Source organism: Cyprinus carpio, chromosome A2 (genome assembly GCF_018340385.1).
Source record: "Cyprinus carpio isolate SPL01 chromosome A2, ASM1834038v1, whole genome shotgun sequence".
In the NCBI taxonomy this organism is placed as follows: domain Eukaryota; kingdom Metazoa; phylum Chordata; class Actinopteri; order Cypriniformes; family Cyprinidae; genus Cyprinus; species Cyprinus carpio.
In genome coordinates this window covers 16,562,883-16,582,768 of record NC_056573.1, presented here as the reverse complement: position 1 = coordinate 16,582,768, position 19,886 = coordinate 16,562,883, and the positions used below count along the sequence as shown (strand labels likewise).

At 34.9% G+C, this 19,886-nt stretch overlaps 1 protein-coding gene across 1 annotated transcript in view; it reads left to right on the top strand.

The window, feature by feature from the left end:
* The first annotated feature begins 539 nt into the window (after positions 1 to 539).
* LOC109058481 (translation initiation factor eIF-2B subunit gamma-like) overlaps positions 540 to 19,886 on the top strand; it is a 31,700-nt gene continuing 12,353 nt past the window's right edge. The window contains exons 1-5 of the mRNA XM_042775879.1: positions 540 to 849; positions 1,107 to 1,263; positions 5,044 to 5,201; positions 14,026 to 14,185; positions 14,449 to 14,560. Of these exons, the coding sequence (XP_042631813.1) occupies positions 1,116 to 1,263; positions 5,044 to 5,201; positions 14,026 to 14,185; positions 14,449 to 14,560 (578 nt within the window). The 5' untranslated portion in view covers positions 540 to 849; positions 1,107 to 1,115. The remainder of the gene's footprint in view (positions 850 to 1,106; positions 1,264 to 5,043; positions 5,202 to 14,025; positions 14,186 to 14,448; positions 14,561 to 19,886) is intronic.

Below are 19,886 nucleotides of genomic sequence, written 5' to 3'. Positions count from 1 at the left end.
TTACTTTAAACATAAATAGCCTACATTTTTACAACCCCTTTCTCAAACTCCTCTGTTGATTTTTAAAAATTACAATTATATGCATAATAATAATAAAAAAAAAAATACTAATAAAATGTAAATTAATAATATATAATGAACACCATTTTGCAAAGCTTACCTGGTTAACTTATGCAAACAATAAAATACGAAAATGAAAGAATAATAAAAAACAGCCAATGCATAAACTCATACAAAAAGCGGGAAAAGGTGGCTGATTTATCTATCAAGATCACATGTTACAAAATATTTTCATCTAGACGCCTTTTTGATTTTACATTTAGCTACAAAAAGAGTACTGTTTACTGTTGCATGAAATAAAACAAAAACAATACATTATTATAAAAATCCATTTGTAAATGCAAAGCATATATATATATATATATACACACACACACACACACACACACATAAATAAAATAAATACATAAAAGAAAAATTAAAGTGACGCTTTCTCATCCTGCGTCAAATAGTCACTAGAGGAACTGATTCTCTTTGCGGAACAAAAAATGCTGGTCGTGATTTCCGTACGACCCATTTAGAAGTAGCGGTCTTATGACATTATCTCGAAATGTCTTGTCAGTTATTGTAGACTACTACAGATAAAAATATTCGGAGGGTTAGTTATTCGTATTTTTTGTGTATAAGCAGTTAGATTCTCTCGGTTTTTAGGAGAAGGTGTTTGAAGATAGCGAGTCTAGTGACAGACTGATCCACATGAGCGTCTGCTACAGTGCTGCAGATATTCACGTGCACGGACTCAAATACTTTAAACATTACAAACCATAAACATTCGGACAAGCAATACAGGTAAGCCGAGTGTGTGTGTGTTTCTAAACTCGTTTAAACGTTAATAAACAATAGCGTCAGAAGCGGTTATGTTTTTGGTGGGTCTCAGTTGAAGTTGTGTAGATGATGAAATAAGAGTCCTGTCAGTTGTAATGTTATGAAAAACATGTTAAATCAATGAATATTCAAAATGAGGTTCTGTGTGTCAGTCTAGCTCAATGTTTTGTTATGAGAGCTGTTGTAGTTAGACTGAATGTGTTGTTTGTTTTATTCTGCAGCTGTTAGGGATGGAGCTGCAGGCGGTGCTGATGGCAGCAGGTGGAGGCTCCAGGATGATGGATCTCACCTATAACACCCCCAAACCTCTGCTACCTGTGGGCAACAGACCCCTCATCTGGTACCCACTCAACCTGCTGGAGAGAGTGGGCTTTGAAGGTAAACACATCAGTCATATCAGAAAACAAAGGCCTATTGTCTCATTGAAAAAGTTGGTGTTTTCGGTTTCAGGTATCTAGCGTTAGTATATATACTTATATAGAGAATTATGGGTATATTTATGTCATTTGTGTTTACAGATTATAAATTACAAATCACTGACATTTGTTTGATGGCTGTTCCTTACATTGCTCAGTGTTTTTTTTGTTTTTTGTTTGTTGAGTGCCAAATGGGAGTAAAAATGGGCTTTTCCTGTTAAGAAGACAAAGAAAATCCTTAATAATAGAAAATAATGAAAAAAATATATATATATACAGAAGTAAATTTTTGAAGTGGATCAGAAAAGTTCATCAAAGTTGTCCTAGGACAAGAACTGCTATTGTTTTGGTTTTACAAATGTTGACTACTATATATATATATATATATATAATGTATTAGCTACTGTACTTAATAAGGCAACATATATATATATATATATATATATATATATATATATGTGTGTATGTATGTATGTATGTATTAGCTACTGTACTTAATAAGGCAACATTTCTCATTTTAATTAAGCTTGTACTTGATGTACTTAACTAATACTAAAATTGAAATAAAATGAATGAAAACTGTATATATACAGAAAATATAAAAATTAAAACTCATTCAAAATATTATTAAAAACTGTAATAGTATCTCAATGATACTAAAATAATACTGGTCTAATACTGCAGTGTCTGACTATTAAAAGACAGTGTAATGCTTTTTATTATTACTTTAATTTCCATTTTTTTTACTTTTGCCTTTTTTGTATATTGGTTTGTTTGATTGTTATTTTATTATCATTATAAAATGTATTTTATCTTTAATCTTATTTTATATTATGGCATTTTACCTGTTTTTATGTGCTTATGTAATGCTTTTTTAAAAATTGTGAAGCACTTTAAAACTGCATTTATTGTGAGAAAGGTGTTATGCAAATAAAGCTTATTTTTTATTATTTTTACATTAATAACTATTTTAACTGGTATATTGTAAAAAAAAAATATATATTGCCTGGTTCCTATTATATGCTTATATACTTATATACTTATATGCTTGCATGCTTACCCTCTTTAAAAATGATAATAAGGAAAGGGATTGATGCAGTAACAGTCTACCTGACAGATATCACTGAAATAGATGTCCTCAGAAATCTTTCTCTCTGACAGTCGTGGACTCTGTAAACAATAACACAAAACAGTTGAGGGCAGACTCGTGCTTTTACAGCCAATCAGAAACTCTGTCTGTGAATCACTTTGCATGGGTTTGCTGACATCGGATTGGATGACATGTCTTTGGGGTTGGGTTTTGTACAGTGTGTGTGGTGGAAGTTAACAAAACGGCTGAAACTGCTTGCAGCACATTTAAGCTGCAGGTGGTAATAATTTGCGCAGGCTGCTTAAATTGAACTAATAAAGTCCTTATTTCCTAAATAGGAAAGGTAGGGCCGTTTTTACAATTGACGTACTATAATGGCATGGTTTCCATGTTAAAGCCACCCGCACAGACCAGCACCTATGTTGCTTCTCATTTTTAGTCTCAAGATTCTTTTTGTCAGGGAACAGGAGCTGGATAAAATTCAATTAAATTCAATTCAAGTTTATTTGTATAGCGCTTTTTACGATACAAATCATTACAAAGCAACTTTACAGAAAATTAAGTTTCTACAATATTTAGTAGTAGCTTATAAAACCAACTAGATTTAGCTGTTTTCATATTTTGAAGGCATATTATGCTTTATAAGGCTGTACGTAATCAGTGTGTGTGTATGTGTATATATATATATATATATATATATATATATATATATATATATATATATATATATATATATATATATATATATATATATATATATATATATATATAATATATATAATAAATAAATAAATTAAATATGAGGGATGACTAATTGTCCTAAATTTATACATTCAAATTGTAGATGTGGATGTATTGCCTAGTTGACAGACTAGAGTTGTAAAAGACAGATGAAATAAAGCCAATATATAATTACACAGAGTCAGATGCACCCCAGACAACTAATGTTGGATCATTTCAACTCTGTAATAAATCAACTGCAGTCTTGTACTTGAGGATAAATGGCAGAGTGCCTTATGTTTTAGGCCAGATTTCCTCCACATAGCTTAGAAACTGGAGACCTTCAACAGGTCCTCCCTTAAAAACTGTTTTGGGCCAACATAGCGTGGAGCAATATGCAATTTAATAGTGCTAGTAAGGAATAAGTTGTTACATTTTAATAATTTCAAATAAATATTATTCAGACATACATATGGAAATAAATAACATTTTAGATGGACAAATCAATAGACTTTATTTTTTAATTCCTAAATTATACACTACTGTGCAAAAAGCTACTACATTTTTTTTTGTTCAAAATACAGTTTAAAATGTGCATTTAAAGATCACCTTTAATTTACATTTTAGAGAACAAATGAAATAAAAACAAAACATTTTAAATGTCTTAATTTGTACTTTTAAATAATGATTTATTTATTAAAATTTTTATGTTTAAATTATTAAATCGATAACTCATCCCTTCATTTTAAGTGTCAGTCCTAATCCTAGGCTACATATATCTGTATTTATAGAATTGTATGATTTAATGAAAATGTTAGGAAAACCCCATCCATGCCTTAAAAATTTAAATAAGCGTGTTTTATTTTGTGGAAATAAATCTAAACCGTTAACTTAGAACCCTGTGTTCACTTCATTGCTTTACCACATTTGAGTGCCAATAGGGGACGTGTACCTTTTTGAGTATTTGTGTTTAATGCCTGCATGATAATTAAATGTTTATTGTTCACACCTAGCTGTATTGAGTAACCATGCGATCCAGCTTCTATGGAGTTTGTGGGTCAGGCCCCTTGCCTGCCCAGAAGTACAGTATACACCTTTATGTGTGGCACAGTCTGTACTGTTAACAGCCAGAGTGCCAGCCAGCAAGACCCTGCAATTAGCTTTTACAACTCTTAGCATAAACTGTAGTAAGTAAGCTGCTTTGTTAAAAAATATTTATGCAGTTAAGCAGAATTCAGGGACAAACATCTTCTAGTTGACTGAAATTGTCTCACTGGGCATACAGCAAATAATTCACAAAGACTCGATTGAAGGTGTTTTGTCTAATATATTTTTTACAAGTCTGAGGTATCATAGGTGAAGTGTGTGCTGTGCTCAACCAGTGGTGTAGTGAAACAAAACCATCTCCTCCATTTCCCACAAAAACAAATTTATCTCTAAACCGTTATCACTTCCGTAATCTTCTAAATTACACTACCATTCAACATTTTTGGGACAGTAAGATTTTATTCAGCAAGGATGCATTGAATTGATTAAAAGTGACAGTAAAGACATTTATAATGTAAAAAAAAAAAATTTGTAAATAATAATCCTTTCTATTTATTTACTTTCTATTAATCAAAGAATCCTGAAAAAATGTATCACCATTTCTACAAGAAATGTTATTTCTTTATAATTATTGTAAATAATTTCTAAAGGTTTATGTGACCCTCAATGACTGCTAAGAAATCAGCTTTGCCATCACAGGAATAAATTACATTTAAAAAAATATTCATATTGAAAACACTTCTTTTAAATTGTAATAATATTTGGTAATTTTTATATTTTTACTGAGTTTTTGATCAAATAAATGCACCCTTGGTGAGCACAAAGTTTTTTGCTTTTGGTTAAATTCTTGTTTCATCTGAGTATTATCATTATGTTCTTTTCCAGAGGTGATTGTCATTACCACTAAAGAGGTTCAGAAGGCCCTGAGCGCCGATCATCGCCTGAAGACAGATGTTAAGATGAGGTTGGATGTTGTATGTATTCAGGAGGAAGCTGACATGGGCACTGCAGATGCCCTTCGACACATACAGCAAAAGATCAAGGTGCGTCAAGTGTCAATATCATAGGATATTAACAAGTAGTAACATTTCTTTCGTTGACGTTTGGCACTTTCAAAAAAAAAAAAAAAAAAACGGACACCAAAAAGGGCCGAAATTGTCAATATTTGGATGGTCAAGAAGGCTAAGAGCTCTTATTGTTTTTAAAGGGGGAGAAGATACAAAATTGATTTGCTTAAAACAAGCTGCTTTTCATGCTCTTTTTTTTATTTTTATTAACATTAATAATATTATGAAATAGAATATTTGTCCAGCATATCCAGTTGTGCGCTAATTTTTAAAAATGCTTCCATATTAGTTACAGTTTACAGTAACATAAGAAGTGCTACGATGCAAAATTCCAAAATTAAGAAGTACAAGCTATGTTTTTCTAAGTAATAGGATCAAAATCTTTTATTGGTCCTGAACCAACATTCCTCTCAAAGAAATATTCTTAACCACAACCCTAACCATAAATTGCATAAAATGAGAGGGAAAGGATATAAAGCCCCGTACTCTAAGATCTGATTAGTTGGTAGAAATGAACAACAAGATGATGATCCTGGAAAATTTATTTTTTTAGCAAAATCATGAACATTGTGAAGCTAATGCAGACATGTAGGTGTGACAAAGAAACAATGAAAGAGTAGAGAGTAAAATTAAGAAAACATTTTTCTTTTTCTAAGAAGAAGAAGAAACCACATTTAAAGGAATAGGTTTTTTTTTTTTACATTTTCACCCACCTATGCATTATTACAGTGTCTGTAGTGCATGTAAATGAATAATGTATACTCTTTATCTGTGCTCCCAGTTTATTTGGTAAAACAATACAGATCAAACTTTCATACTTTTGTATTTCCGCTCATGGAAAGTCGGCTCAACAGAGGGATGGCACCAGAATCAAAAGTGCAATGTGGATGTTGAAGTTTTTGGCAAAAGGGTAAATCACATTCCTTTTCAGTTCATGCTTCTCTAGTCTTGTAGTTTTTTTTTTAGCAACTATTTTTGCGTTTCTACTGACAGAAAATTTATTTTAAAAAGTTTTATTAAAAGCGGTTTTTTTAATTATTAAATTGCCAGTGCTTTTTCTCAATTGCCCACAATTGAAGATTGTGAGGGCTGTTCAGAGATTTTGAAAGATTGTTCCACCATCCCAGAACAGTGAGTGTTAAAGTTCTGGGAGGCTATTTTGTGCTTTGTTATAATCATGATATATTCCTTATTTTAACTTTTTTGAGACAAAAAAAGCCCTTAAATGATTTGGAATGCAATGAAGATATCACTATTTCAAATAACTGCCTAAATAATATTTGTAGTCTTTTGTTGTAGGCAGTAATGATGTAGCAACTGATTTGACATGTTAGGAGTGCTCCGTGATGAAGGAGGGTCATAAAAGAGTTAGCAACACGATGTGATGAATTTTCTTCCCTTTAAATCATTGTGCTCAGAGTTAACCACAGCATGGTGACTAAATGGAAGAAACATAATAACAGCATGAGCATGCACATCCAAGTAAGCATGAGCGTGTGGCCAGAAGTGTGTAAAAGCCTGGCAGGCATACACAGCTTAACCTGTCTCCCATGTGAGCTGGCCTGGGGTCAGTGGCAAATCCTGTGTGCCACAGGGGGATCTATGATCCGTGCAGCCCCATGCTGATGGGTCCAGCTCCACAGAGTGCCTCGTTTCACCTGTTGAAAGCCCAACAGCCAGAGACAAACACATGATGTCAGAACCCTTCCTTAACTCTTACTGGTGTTCATGGGCCTGCAGGACATGTGTAAGAGTTGTTGTGTAGATGGAATTTGGCAGTAAGGAAACATCCTGGTGGACTTTTAGGGTCCCTGTTGGGTTTAAGGTAGTTTGAAACTAGTCAGAGAAACAATATTTTTCTGTTCCTTGGTTGTGATGTAATTTAGTGGTTTAAGATCTGGGCTAGTAACCAAAAGGTTATACGTTCAAATCCCACAAGTGATGATCCGTGAGCTTTCAGCATTGTATCCTTGAGCAAGACACGTATGTTTAATAAGTACAGTGGGGAATAAAAGTCTGAAACCACATTGAAAATCTGAGATTTCTGGGGAAAATTAGATTTTGGATTTTAAAACATTTTGAACAAAGAATCATTGCTGCTAATTTTGGGCAGAAATCCAAGACAATCTTGAGGGTTTTTATTTATTTTTTTATTTTTTTAATAAATGCATTTCAAATTGTTCTGAGAATTTGTAGCATCATGGTGTATTGTTTTCAGTACATTTCTGACCCAAAATGTCATGTTGAATTTCAAATGAATAGATGTGTATTACATTAGAAAAATATTATATATATGTATATGTGTGTGTGTGTGTGTATATATAGATATAGATATAGATAGATAGATAGATAGATAGATAGATAGATAGATAGATAGATAGATAGATAGATAGTAGGTCTGTGCGATATGGACAAAAAAAACCTATCACGATTTTTTGATCAATTTTGCGATTTCGATTTTAATCACGATTTTGACACACAGACATGCTTTACAGTCATAAATGCATTCAGTATAAATTTGAAACATATTTCCAAAAGAAAACCAATCAGAGCTTTATCAAAAAGTTGTAACATGCCTCTAGAACAGACATAAGTCAAAATAATCACTTAGTAAAGATGTCAAACAAAATGTCGAGACATATGGTAAAAAAAAAATAATAATAATAAAATAAAACCCGTGTCCAGGGCTTTTTTTTTTTTTGCCATGCATTGTTTATAGAGCTCACTGTAGCAGTGCCTCAGCATATATTTATTGCCCAAGGTTCACACGTACTTCGTTTGCAGTGTGTATACAGTATGTGTATGCGGTGCAGAAGCATCAGCGAGAGCGCGTTATTGTAACGCGAAAGCACATTAAAATAATGCGCCAGCGCGAATCTCTCCACTTGCACTCACATTTCCTTTGCTTTGTCACAAAACCAGACGCGCATGCTCAGATACACGCTCCTCTCGCCCGGAGAGAGTGCGCGCACTTAAGACATGTCTCCTCTCACTCAATCACAACTCTCTCTATGCACATGCGCTAGATATTCATTCTTTTCGCACCTCTCGATTTCTAACCTTTTCTGTTCACATCTTTTTCCGCGTGCAGTGTGAACGTTCTGATCCATTAACATGGGCTCGGAAAAATACGCATCACAGACAGTGTGTCAGTGTGTGTGAACCTGGAGTTAGGCATATGCCCAGTCTGTCCTGTTCTCGCGCTCCACTTAGGTGCGCTGCATTCTGATTAGATCGGATGGCATACTGCGGGAGGTCGGGACCGCGGAAAATCGTGCTATAAAGCAATTTAGAAATCGCACACGCTCAAATTGTGATTTTATTACGATTTCGATTAATCGCACAGCCCTAATAGATAGATAGATAGATAGATAGATAGATAGATAGATAGATGGATGGATGTGTGTGTTTTTTTAATTAATTTTTTTTTTATCCCCCAACTATTGGCCTTCACTTTTTCACCCCACTGTACACTGAAGTCACTTTGGATTAAAGCAGCTGCCAAAAAATTAGTTTGTTTCTTTCAAATGGGTAAAAATATTTTGATGCATTAGTGAATTTGTTCATGTGTATCATACCTTTGCACACAACACTTATGAAAGTGTAAAATCTCTGAGAGAGGGATGTCTTTAACATGTGCAAACGCTTATCACAGGAGATTAACTGACAAAAAATATCAATGCAGTGGAAAGGGAAAGTTGAGGAGGAGGGCTTGCCGGAGCACGCTAACAGCACAAGTGCATTTATTTCTAATCCTAGAGAGAAGTGAGAGATTAAAAGCATTGAGTTGCAGAGCCCTCCAGTGCACGAACAGCCCCACTATGTGTTGAGAGATGAGCGCTGGCAGTACAGGCCCTAAATCCCCGTTTATTGTACAGTCTAAACACATAGTCTACTCCCTCACTTCAGCAAACAACGTGGACATAATGGAAGCATCTGACAGAGTGCCTGACTCTTAAAACTATCTTTCATTAGCCTATGTTTGAGTTCATACTGATGCATTGAGTCAATGTTTGTACAGAAACTGAATAATCTTCATGGTGTGTAGCGTTCTGCTGGCTTTTGTTAATAATAAGGCTCCGAGTTCACTGGGATTAAGTCGTTCCCGATCAGTTTGTGTACTCATTTTTCCAAAAAAAATGCACTTATTAAATAAAATAAAATGCACTTAATGCACTTATCTTTGTTTGCATGAAAAATTTATCTGAAAGGTAACTTTCTTTCTTTCTTTCTTTCTTGGATGTAATGTGTGTGTGTGTTTGTGTGTATGTATATATATATATATATATATATATATATATATATATATATATATATATATATATATATATATATATATATATATATATATATATATTATATATATATATATATATGGCAAGGACAGTTTACTTATATAGCACATTTCATACACAATGGTAATTCAAAGTGCTTTACTTTGTATATATGTATGTATGTATGTTTGTGTATGTAATATGTATATACATAGTGTCTATTTATCATATTTTTTATTTAAATACGTTTATATTTGTTTGTTTTTTATCAGTTATTGACTTTCTAATTGTCTCAATTTCATCTTGTAATTTTTAGAAAAATACCTTTGCTACATATGTGCTTAGTGTTGAATAAACACACACACACTAGGGCTGGGCGATATATCACTGACAAAATGCGCATGACAATCGCATGCGATATATCGCCCAGCCCTAACACACACACACATATATGTGTGTGTGTGTGTGTGTGTGTGAAGTTGTCACCAAAGTTTTCTCAAAAAATTGTCTTGAAAAGTAATTTTTCTCCCACCACCACTGCATTTTACTTAATAACTCCAGGACAGTCTTTGTTATCCACTTCAAATTGTAAAATTTGAAAAGTAAATGTGTATTGTTTTTCAATACAACCTAACACAGTCATGACAGGCCAATTGTGAGCGAGTTAGCATGTCTTTAGTGGCATATGATTGTGAGACACATTCTACTTCCCTTCCCTTTTATTCCCTCTTTTCCTGTCCTCCTCTGTCCACCCTTATTTTCCCGTCTCTTCCTCTGCTCTCCTCTTGGGTGGTCTCACCTGGCTGGCCCAGGGGGCAGCCAAGCAGAACTGGAAGTGTCTGTGGGTGGCCTGACCTCCCTGTGCTTCTCCTCCAGTGCAGCACAGCACCAAGGCCTACTGAAAGGCCCAGCGTCAGCAGCAGCAGCTCTTAGATGATCCAACAGCTGACGCCCACTCCAGACCTTCAGAGGCTCTGTGACTAAGGCAGGCCGCTGATCCAGCTTTCCTACCTCCCTCCCCTCCCAGTGGCCAAGAGGGCACTGCCGTTGTCAGGCCTCAGGCATTTGGCCACTTGTCAGGTCCCCTCAAAAATAGTAATCCCAGCTATGAAATGTTAAGCGGTTAGAGCTGCAGCGACAGATCGATTTACTTGGGTGGTTTATAATGGGTGGGCTGGCATTGGTCGCATTTTTTACGTTTCATCAGCGTACATTCTTGGTTGACTGTGAAATCATGGTAAATGTTTGGATGTTATGTATGTTATGTCGTTGCTGTGCCTTCGCTCTGTGTTCCTTTTATGTACTCTGGGACTGGAGTACACATTTCCAGACATCGCCTGTCTGTTGGCTAATTTGAAACACTGCAGTGACCAGTCTTAAATAAATAGTTCACCCAAGAATAAAAAAGAAATGTTGTCATTCACTCAACCTCATGTCATTCTAAACCTGTATGTCTTTCTTTTCTTGCGAATTGTGAAAAATGTCTGCATTGTTTTGGACACCACTTACTTTCAATATACAGTATGAGCAAAAACAGTATAAACATTCTTCAAAATATCTCTTTTTGTGTTTCATGAAAGAAAGTTTGAAAAGTGAATGAAAGTAAATTACAGAATTTTCACCATATCCAATTCTGGAAGATGGATTTGGACTTTTTAGGGTCAACAAAATCTCCCATTTGCCACCATGGGTATTCATTTCAGTTGGACAGGTGGTTTGTTCCCCTTACTGAACACTTGCTGTTCTCCTGCTTTCAACTTTTGCTAAACTTGCATGAAATGTGTGCCTGCAGAAAAGAGGTATTTGCAGAATTCATGGCCATAATTTACTAAATTAAACAAGTCATGGCAGACTAGTTGGTCTCAAACTGGGGACCCGGGGGCCTCAGCAAACTTCCAAGGGACCTCAAGATGACTTTGACCAAAAAAAAAAAAAAAATTGTGAAAGCCCATGATTCTCAGAGTGTTGGAAAATCTGAATATATGAAGGTATCCTAATTTTAAAAGTGTGATTTGTAGACCTGGGAAAGTCATGTAAATTGAATAAAACTGACATTTTTTAATAATGATAATAATAATTGTGTGTGTGTGTGTGTGTGTGTGTATATGTGTGTGTGTGTATATATATATATATATATATATATATATATATATATATATATATATATATATATATATATATATATATATATATATAATATATATATATATATAAAATGTAATTTTTTAAACAATTCCTTGTCTTTAACTCCTTATCACAAACACCTGGAAAATCATGGGGCCTTCAAAAATGAACTTAAACTTATTTTAATTTATATTTAATTTTATTTCATATAGTGGCCATGGCAACATTTCTCATTTTGATATAGTTTAACTTGATGAACTAAAATAACTAACTAAAATAACTGCAAAAATAATAAAAACTTTTATAGACATTTTAAAAGAAATTAAAAAGAAAACATTAACATACAAAAAAATTACTAAAACTAATTAAAATGAAAATGAAACCTCAAAATTCAAAACTAATTTGATATATTCATAAAAACTAAAATAGTATCTCAGCGATACTAAAATAACACTGGCTTGAGAAGCACTGTGATAGACATTGCTGAAAGGCACAGCCCCTAGGGTATAATTACTTTAATTAAACACTGGCAACAGTATTATGATATGCTCAATATAAATAATTGGAATAAACAATTCTGCTGCCAAATAATGTAGTTCATTTGTCTAACTCTAGACAGTTTATCGTTGGCAAGCAATGTAGTAATTTAAGTAGATGTGTGATCAGAAGTCTGTGTGTGTATCAGCTATTATAAAACAGCTTTGAGTATGGCATTAAGTGTTAAAAAAAAAATTAATTCTTTGTTTATTTTATTATTATATTCAATCCATTTTGAACATTTTAAATAGGTTACTGTATAATATGGATGTCTTTTCTGATTTTCTGAAAATTTTCTATCAAATTTCTGTATGATTTTGAGCATTCTGTCAGCCAAAGAATGTATTTTAAGTAATTATAGATTTCACAATATTTAAAGTCTGCAGCGTCTCATACCCCCACCCCACACACACCACGACCCACAAATTCAGTGCAGAATATGTAAACATTAATTAATGTGGATTGTGAGTGGCTCTAACTTTGCTGTGAAGTTTCATTTGCGCATTAGCTTGAAGATATTCTGAGTCTGCAGTGGGGAGCGATTGTTCTCCTTCCTCAGTAGCACAGTTAGCTCATTCTAAACAGACAGTACTGTGCGCCCTGTTATGCTTTGAACATGTGTGATCCGGTGGCTCCTGGGCCTTCTGCCCCAGGGCCAGAACAAGATAACCGGAACTGTATCGGAGCGGAGCAGAGCGTCATGGCAGGGCCTCTCCCTGGGCCTCCCCAATGAGGCATGCAGCTCTCCCTGAGCCAGGCACGCTCTAACGGGCTGTTTCTCACTCCTGCTCCCATGTTTATTTATCCACAGGCCTGAGATGGACAGACCAGATGGGAACCAGACAACTCAAACAGAAACAATGGCAAAGGCGAGCAGGATTTATCACTGGGTTCCCCTCCATGCCTGCACTTACTTTTACACACACTCACGTAAATTGTGGCAGAGCACAGTGCTTTTTTGATAGATTGGGTCTTTCATTTCCTCACATCATTTGCATGAGATGTTATAAACATTTCTTTTGTTGTTGTGACCATTGTCAAGAACCTTCATACATGAAGTCGAGCACCTTATGCCGTGGAAGTGTCATCTGAAGCATTGTGGCAGTGTTTTGCATGAGCAAAAACCTCATTTTCTTCAGAAAATGTCAATACCCGGTTGTTGTTGGTTTTATTTAATGTACCAGCCAGTTTTAGGAGATCAGCATGCCAATCAGTAGTCCACACATAGGGCTAAAATAGCATATATAAGCTGAGCATATGAGGTAATATGTCTGAGGTGTGAAATATTGACCTGAGCCAGGGCAAGATAAACCCAACATGATGTTAAAGGGATACTCCACCCCAAAATGAAAATTTTGACATTAATTACATGGGGGTAAGTGATTAATGACAAAATTTTCATTTTGGGGTGGAGTAACCCTTTAATGTGCTGGTGGTAGTCTATTCCAACTGTTTCAGATGAAACTGATCCAAGTTGTGCTCCATGTAGTTGTGCACTTGTTGAATATTGTCCAGCTTTTTTGACTCTTTCAGTTTCCACACTTTAGGAGCTTTATGTTAGTGACTGAATATATCTGTATATTTCAGACTCTTTTATTTCAAAAGAAAAATGAAGATGCTATTTTTCAGAGAGTCTGTAGCAAATACTTGAAAAACTTGCCTATTGGCACAAAAGAACAACTGTTATTCAAGTATTTCAACCCAACTGGTGATTTCAAAACCTGAAAGTAATCATTCTAATTATGTGTAGAGAACACATCACCCTTCCAGTTGACATTATAATCAAACTGAGGGTGGAAAGCTGGATTGTTTTGTCTTGATGCTGGTTAAAATGTGATTTGTTTGTTTTTTTCTCTCTCCCACAGACAGACATCTTGGTGGTGAGCTGTGATTTGATAACGGATGTGGCTCTGCATGAAGTTGTGGACCTCTTTCGTGCACACAGCGCCACTCTTTCGATGCTCATGAGTAAAGTGCATGAATTCACAGAGACTGTCCCTGGCCAAAAGGGCAAGAAGAAAGCAGGTACTATCACTCACACAAACATGATTGAGTAGGGAAAAGATGGTGTGGTTTTGAAAGGCCTGCTATTTATTGGTCATTTACTCTCTTCTCAGTATGAACTAAAAAACACATCCCAGTGGACTGTATTATTTTGCATTCCTGCAGATGATTCAAGTTGTTGACTGGCCATCTGTCTTGAGCCAAAATACAGTTTGACTGTACAATATCCCCCTGTAGTATTTTACGAGTTGGCTATGACAGATTGGAATTGTGCCTTGTGGCAGGAGAGCAGCGGGACTTTGTAGGCGTGGACGTCACAGGGAAGAGGCTTCTGTTCATGGCCAATGAGGCAGACCTGGACGAAGGCCTTGTTTTCCGGAAGTCTATTATGCGCAAGTATGTGTCAACAGCACAAGTCTAACCTTATTTTATTTCATTTCATTTTATTATTTATATCTTTTTTATTATTTACATTTTATTATTTATATATATTTTACATTTTTGTAGTTTAGATTATTTATTTATTTATTTATGAAATGTTGATAAAGCCTTTTAGTGAAAGCAGTTATGCCATTATTGTACATTACTTTGGACTTAGTGTTTAGGGGATATGCATTGGTCCATTTTGTGTTCTTGTTCTACTTATCTTTCATGCTAAAAATCAGACTTGCCCTCAGAGAGGTGCCACTTCCTCAGAACAATGGCGGCCTCAAGGGGCGATGACCTGCTGTTTATGTGGGCTTGCTAATAAAACTGGGGCCTTCTCCACACTGGCCTGTCATAAGTGATGCCCGTCAACTCTGCTTTAGCAGGCGGCTGACTTTCTTAACTGTTGATCCTAACTATTTTTCAACTTTCTTCTATTCTGCGTTTCTGCTCTGTCTTTCTTTTACTGTTTTTTCTTTTTTTTTTTGGATTTTCTCTGTGTCTGAGGTTTTGGATCTGTGTGTGCTATTTCCCAGAACTATGAGAAAATACATTTTATTAGACTGTTTTATCTGATGAGTGTTTAATTTATGAGTACTTAATTTCAGAAGCCATTTCCTCCTCATCTGTGGATGTTTTATTCATGCTTTAATGCAAATGTATTCCTTTTTTTTTAAACCGTATAACTCAATAGCTTATATTTTGCTAATGATGCATAATACGCTGCTGGCTAGATTGCATGATGATATATATATATATTATTACATGTAAGAAACATTTCTTCTCCTTATTAATAATTTTGAAAACATTTGTGCTGTTTATTATTTTTGTTAAAACCGATTTTTTTTTTTTTTTTTTATTCATTTTAAGATTAATAGAATCTTTGATTAATAGAAAATTCAAAAGCAACAGCTCTGTTTTTTAAAAATAGAATATTTTGTAACCATTTAAATGTCTTTACTGTCTCTTTTGATCAATTTAATGCATCCTTTCTGAATAAAAGTATTATTTGGCAGTTGTTATTAATGAAATCTGCATTTCGTGACTGAAAATGAACCTTAGGTCAGGGTAGACTCCATATACATATATATATATATATATATATATATATATATATATATATATATATATATATATATATATATATATATATACCCCATATATATACATATATATGGAGTCTACCCTGACCTATAATGGTAATTACCCTGGTAATAATGGTAATTTAGAATACAAATGGTTATTTTTTTCCCGCTGAAATAACTTAAGTCTTGTTTTAGTTTTAACTGCCATAGTAACTCTTCCCATTTTTCCGCTTTTAATGTTATCTGACACTGTCATTTTTGTGTTTTAGGCCTGATTTTGGAAAGGCTCATCATATTGTCAGCACCTTGTGTGGGGCCTGTGCTAGTGTGCTTTGGGCTCTGGAGGCCAAAGGTCCTGCCGTTCTTTGTTGTGAGGGGTGATCAGGGGTCTGGGAGTAGGAGAACTGGGCTCCGTATGCGGCTGTGTTGGGAGCTCATAAATAATTTGGGGAGTCGTTGCCACTGTAAATCCTGTTCAGTAATAGAAGGTTTGCAGCAGCTGTTAGCATGCTGTCCGTTGAGTGGGAGAATGAACACACACTATATATTTTGGTTAAATTAAAACTAGAAGCTTTTCTTGATTGTTTACTGTGTAAAAAAAAAAATTTAAATAGTGAGAATCTAATGAAAATAACCATTGGGAATTACACCACAGAAAAAAGATAATTGTCAGTTATCTCATAATTCTTTTATATCACGCATATTGCAAGTTTATAGCTTGCAATTCTAAAAAAAGACAGAATTTTAAGAATTGCAAGGAAAAAAACTCTATATTATTATTATTATTATTAAGTTACTTATTTATTCAGTGGCAGAAAGGGCTTATATAATAATGTCATAATTAAAAAAAAAAAAACTTGAGTTTTATGCAAAGTATGATTCCTTTTTTTTTTTTGGATGTTGGGGTGGGATATGACCTGGCCGTTTCTTTCTGAGCTCTTCTCAAGGACAGGAATTCTCAGTGCGGTTTGAGAGATGTCTGCTAATGTTTAACAGTACTTCAGATACTGCTCTGTTTGTCTGAGTTGTCTCTGAGCCTTGGCATTGTCTGGAAGTGTGTTTATACAGGCATCGTGAAGCCTATATATGTGCAGTCCACATGTGTTAAGCCAGTCCTCATTATTTATAAGACCTGTAAAAACACTGTCTTCTCTCTATTATTATGGCTCAAAGGGATAGTTCACCCTCAATTTAGTGCCGCTCCATAGTCCATACCTGTATGATTTTCTTTTTTCTGTGGAACACAAAAGATACTTTGAAAACAAACTTTTTTTCCATCTAAGCAGTGATAGTCGATGGGGTCCAGTATTGTTTGGGCCTAGTGTTGTTCAAGTATCTTCTTTTGCTTATCCACAGAACAAAGTAAGTCACACTGGTTTGTGAGAGAGTAGAGAGTACGTGAGAGTAAATTATGTAAATTTCTTAATAAGTTATAACATTCTCTAAATAAGTTATATATTCTCCACAGTGCACATATTCACCTTATATGCAACAAAATGAACTCCTGCCTGGCTTGTGACACTGCGAAATTCACCAGCCTAATATAATGCTTCCACTAACACAAACGCTCTTCATGTTCTCCGTCCGGCTGTTGACAGCTAGCTATGAAGTAGTCACTTTGTGAAGTGTGGGAAGAAATTTGATTATGGCAGAATCCTGCCTCTTTAGACCAGTCCAATCAATAATATCTGTGTCAGACCAAACAAGTCCTGTACTGGTTGGAAAACCTTTTGAGCATATTTAGAGATTTACTTTGTGCTGTGTTGTAATTTGGCATGGGTTTTAGTTGGGTAGTGTGAGAGCATGAGACTGAGCCTGAAAGCGAGTGGGCAGAGTTGGCAACTCTGCAATGACCGACACATTTTCTAGCATTGCATCATCATAAGAGGCAGTAACAGTCTTGAAGTGCATCTTATCTGTGGTCCTTTTGTGTTTCTAGGGTCAAAGACTGTTGAAATGTGAGAGGAACACATTTTGCAGATCGATGTCGCCATCTTTATGCGGTCTAGTAGCAGAACACAGCGAAACAGTTGCACGTGACGTTAGTTGCCACTGGAATTGATTTTTACAGATTGCAGTCACATTCATCTAGCTTTATTTTCCACCTCAAATTGTTGACCTGTGAGCTGTCTTTCTCTGAAACAGTTGCAGTGTTGTTTAGTAACAGGTTTTTATAGTATTCATTACCACTTATTAATGAACTTTTTATATTTTAAGTTTATTTAAATTTTAGTTCAGTTTGTTCTGTGCTTTTGTGTTTTCTATTTAGCCATTTATCTTATTTATTTTTATTTTTTTTAGTTATTTTACTTGTACTTAGTTATATTATGTACTTTAAAACTTCACATGGAAGTCAATAGCTACTGTCAACTGTTTGGTCTCCAACATTCTTCATAATATCTTCTTTTGTGTTCAACAGAAGAAAGAAACTAATACATGTTTGGAACAAGGTGAGAAAATGATAACAGTATTTATTTTATTTTTTTTTGGCGGGGGGGGGGTGAACTATCCCTTTGAGTGCCACATATACGCAGACTTTCTGAAGTATTTGCACAGGAATCACAGTTGTGATAATGTATCAGATACGCAGTTGATTTGGCGGTCCAAAAACAAGATGCACACTCATATACGTGACAAAATGGTAGTGCTCAGTTCGTGACAATGAACTGTTTGACTATTGGTTCACAATTTGGTTCCTACTCCTACACACTAGATGTAAACCTTTTAAGTGACAGAAATCTAGAAAGACTAGGTGGGACAGAAAACTTGCATGTATCTCAGTCTGACAGCTATGGAAGCAGTAAACTTTCTCAGACAAGCTCAGAGAAGAGGCATGTTAGCATCGTTAAACGCTCTCAGCCTTAACAGAGCGAGGAGCAGTGTTTAACATTGTGCACAATCCAGCTCCCCCTCTTAAACATGCTGCTCAAACATTACACTCTCCAGATTGACTGAGGATGTTTGAGGGGAAGGTGTGAGCCATATGCTAAGATTTTCCTGTGCTAAGATTTACCAACCCATTAAATCCAGAGTCAGCTCCTGTCTTTCTCCTTCACTGTCAGTCTGTTAGTTATTTACCCCGCCGATTCAGACGAGCGAGTGCAGAACAAAGACCTTGCATCTTACAAGGCATCCAGGCTCAAAGAGGCCTGGATAAATTTGCCTGGGCTCATTTAATGCCACACTATGTAACACATGACCTCACTGCGCTGTAACGCTGCTCTTTGTGCTGGGCTTTATAGTAGTAAGCCATTAAAACTAATAGTGTGAGTCACTCACATCCCTGGAGGCCTTTCCCAGATTTTTGTCATCCTTGTCAGCTTGAGGAGGAAGCAGACAGCGAAAGAAAATTACTTATTTGATAGAAACTGTTAAAGACATTTGGATTTACGGCCGGGTTTTAACTTGGAGCATTGCAGTAAATGACATTTCATGACAGTTGTTTAAAGATTACAATTATTTAAGCAAATGAAGAGACTTTTTTGTTTCTTTATTAGTCACACAGACAAAATACCTTTAGTAATAGGATGAATGGGGGAAATTGGATTTCACAATGTTGCAAGTCTGGATTTGAACCTGTGGTACCCACATGAGCACCATAGCTCAACATTTTTATTTCCAAAACATTCAAAACAATCCCATAGATGAGAGGTTCTCAGCATTTTTGACGTTTTTGAACATATTTATACTAAGATAATTCTGATATTTCTGCTGCAAATATGACAGATGCTTGTTTAAAAAAAAAAGATATAATGAAATTATTAATATGAATACATTAACACTTTATAAATGTGTATTCCAGAACTGTATATTCTTTTCCAAAAACAATATTATTGAGAGAAAATAAAAATACATGATTTCCGGTTACATCTTCATTTTGTTTATTTTTAGCATTTTAATTTAGAGTAGAGTTGGATTATTTTAATATATTATGTTCTGTATTCCAGAACTGTAAATTCTTCAATAAAAACAATAGTTGAGGTAAAACCAAAGGAAATATGATTTCGGTTTTCATCTTCATTTTAGCTTTTTCATTTAGATTAGTTAGATTAATATTATAATAATAATTTATTAATTCAATTACTGTTCAATACTGTGTCTCCCTTGGGCCCCTGCAGAACCACTGCCCTAGACTTTCACTGAATGAGGGACTTGAGCTATATCTGTGGTTCTGAATCTCATGAAGACATAGCAACATGCTTTAACCACTC